The sequence below is a fragment of the Lissotriton helveticus genome, chromosome 6 (assembly GCF_964261635.1).
Source record: "Lissotriton helveticus chromosome 6, aLisHel1.1, whole genome shotgun sequence".
NCBI classification, from domain to species: domain Eukaryota; kingdom Metazoa; phylum Chordata; class Amphibia; order Caudata; family Salamandridae; genus Lissotriton; species Lissotriton helveticus.
This window is the reverse complement of record NC_136067.1, coordinates 2,085,418,186-2,085,421,669: the sequence shown is the minus strand read 5'-3', so window position 1 is coordinate 2,085,421,669 and position 3,484 is coordinate 2,085,418,186. Positions and strand designations below refer to the sequence as shown.

Genomic DNA, 3,484 nt, shown 5'->3' with positions numbered 1-3,484 from the left:
TAGACTGTACCCCTGTACCCCAAAAACCCAAAACTGACCCTGAACCCTAAAAATACCCCTTTATCCAAAAACTAAAAACTGACCCTGAACCCTAAAAATACCCCTTTATCCAAAAACTAAAAACTGACCCTGAACCCTAAAAATACCCCTTTACCCAAAAACTAAAAACTGACCCTGAACACTAAAAATACCCCTTTACCCAAAAACTAAAAACTGACCCTGAACCCTAAAAATACCCCTTTACCCAAAAACTAAAAACTGACCCTGAACTCTAAAAATACCCCTTTACCCAAAAACTAAAAACTGACCCTGAACCCTAAAAATACCCCTTTACCCAAAAACCCAAAACTGACCCTGAACCCTAAAAATACCCCTTTATCCAAAAACCCAAAACTGACCCTGAACCCTAAAAATACCCCTTTACCCAAAAACTAAAAACTGACCCTGAACCCTAAAAATACCCCTTTACCCAAAAACTAAAAACTGACCCTGAACCCTAAAAATGCCCCTTTACCCAAAAACTAAAAACTGACCCTGAACACTAAAAATACCCCTTTACCCAAAAACTAAAAACTGACCCTGAACCCTAAAAATACCCCTTTACCCAAAAACTGAAAACTGACCCTGAACCCTAAAAATACCCCTTTACCCAAAAACTAAAAACTGACCCTGAACACTAAAAATACCCCTTTACCCAAAAACTAAAAACTGACCCTGAACCCTAAAAATACCCCTTTACCCAAAAACCCAAAACTGACCCTGAACCCTAAAAATACCCCTTTACCCAAAAACCCAAAACTGACCCTGAACCCTAAAAATACCCCTTTACCCAAAAACCCAAAACTTAAATTTAATTTCCAAAACCAATTACTTTTATTTACGAAGTAAATTTTATTTAATGGTCAATTATTAATTAATTAACAATTAATAATTAATTAACAATTACTATTATATTACAGATTTAATTAATTATATTTAAATTACTTCCCACCCTATTCCCCTATAAACCCACAACCCGCTACAGAAAATATTTTATGAAAATGTAATTATTGATCAATTAATCAATTATTATTAATTACCAATTATATTTTAATTAATTATCAATTAATAATTAATTAACAATTACTATTATATTACAGATTTAATTAATTATATTTAAATTACTTCCCACCCTATTCCCCTATAAACCCACAACCCGCTACAGAAAATATTTTACGAAAATTTAATTATTGATCAATTAATCAATTATTATTAATTACCAATTATATTTTAATTAATTAACAATAAAGAATGAATTAACAATTACTATTATATTACAGATTTAATTAATTATATTTAAATTACTTCCCACCCTATTCCCCTATAAACCCACAACCCGCTACAGAAAATATTTTACGAAAATGTAATTATTGATCAATTAATCAATTATTATTAATTACCAATTATATTTTAATTAATTAACAATTAATAATTAATTAACAATTACTATTATATTACAGATTTAATTAATTATATTTAAATTACTTCCCACCCTATTCCCCTATAAACCCACAACCCGCTACAGATTTATATTACACAATTATTACAAATTATAAAACACTTACCTTATTTTCGATATTTTTGTTGTCTATATTCTATCTAGTCGATATTATGTCTAGTCTATATTTTTGATTCGATATTTTGGCTATTAATATCGATAGTAATCGATATTTTTGTAGTCTATATTATGTCTGGTCGATATTTTGTCTATTCTATATTTTTACCTCGATATTATGTCCAGTCGATATTCTTGTGGTCGATATTATGTCTGTTCACCGTTGAAAATGCATGAAAAAGTAAAATGAAAAAACAAAAATGACATCAACACATAGGATATATGTACAATGTATTTAGTAGAAATTACAAATATATTTACTTAAAACCTTATTTCAAAGTAATAAATATAAGATAATACAATTTTAAAAATAAAACATCTTTTTTAACTAAGAACCTAACTAAGAAGCTTTAACATGCTACAGTTTTAATGCCCCCATTCCAACCATGGATGGTATATTTACATTTTTGCCTTTGTAGCCCTTGATCACTATTGTTTTTCAAGTGTATCCCTTTGAAACTGTTCACTTCCTTTGAAAATCAGCAACAGACCAATGTAAGATTACTCAGTAAAATATGCGTCTGTGAAGTTTCTGGAGAGCCATCTTAACATCGTTGTTTCTCAAACTATAAATCATGGGGTTAAGCATTGGGGGTGTAACAGTGTAAAACAAAGAGAACACTTTCTCCTGATTTCCAGAGTCTCTAGACACAGGTTTCATGTACAAGAAGATGGCAGTGCTGTAGAATATGATGACAACAACTAGATGTGAGGCACAGGTCGAGAAGGCTTTGTGTCGACCTTCTGAGGAGTGGATTCCCATGATTGTGGCGACGATCTGGATGTAGGTGAAGAGAATGAGGAAGCTGGGGATTAAGAGCACAACTATCCCAACGGAAAAGATTACCATCCCTGCAATAAAAGTATCTACACAAACGATCTTTAGGAAAGCTGTGGCTTCACAAAAGTAGTGGTTGATCACACTCGCCCCACATGAAGGCAACTGTATTGTAAACAATGTGTCTAGCAGCCCCATCAGGCTGCCACACAGCCAGCAACAGACTCCCAAGATGATAGAGACAGATCGGCTCATGATAATCGTGTACCGTAACGGAAACGCAATGGCCACGTAACGGTCATACGCCATGACTGCTAGGAGCACACATTCTGTACACCCCATAAGCAGGTATGTGTACATCTGAGCAGCACATGCAGCAAAGCTGATTCTCCTCCCCACAATCAGGAGTTGGACCAGCATGTTAGGGACTGTCACCGATGAGTAGCAGATGTCTACAAAGGAGAGGTTAGCCAGGAAGAAGTACATTGGAGTGTGAAGGCGAGAATCACAAACACATACTGTGATCAGGAGAGCATTTCCAATGACTGTGATCAAATATATGATGAAAAATAACACAAAGAGAACAATCTGCACATTGGGGTCTTCAGATAGTCCCAAAAGAAGAAAATTTGTCGATACGCTTCTGTTACTCGTCTCCATTGAGTTACCTCCTTTCTACCTGTTGGAAGAAAAATAAAAGCAAAGCATAAGTACACCGCATATTGAGGTGGCATGTGACATGATTCAGAATTAATCCCAAAACTTGAAGCACTGGATGATCCTTCACTAGGTCTCCGATCTAAAAGGTCATAAAAAGCCATGCTTTGTCACATAGAAGATAATTACATTCTTTGTCCTGTCTGATGTCAAATTAAGCCTTTGGGCCCCCCAACCCATCAGCATGTATAGTAGATGGACTTTATGTGGTCTGTTTCCAAAGTTTGCAGGATCTAATTGACATTCTTTACCAGATATATCTCATGGGTAACACTGATACCCACAACATGTTAAAAAAAATGACTATGTAGTCTTGTTTTGGAAGTTTCATGGAA

General features: G+C 34.3%; 1 protein-coding gene across 1 annotated transcript; it reads right to left on the bottom strand.

Moving 5' to 3' along the window:
• Positions 1–2,159: 2,159 nt before the first annotated feature.
• Positions 2,160–3,092, bottom strand: LOC144763042 (olfactory receptor 2D3-like). Its single transcript, XM_078648353.1, has one exon. The coding sequence runs from the start codon at positions 3,090–3,092 to the stop codon at positions 2,160–2,162; it is 933 nt and encodes a 310-aa protein (XP_078504479.1).
• Between the last annotated feature and the right edge of the window lie 392 nt (positions 3,093–3,484).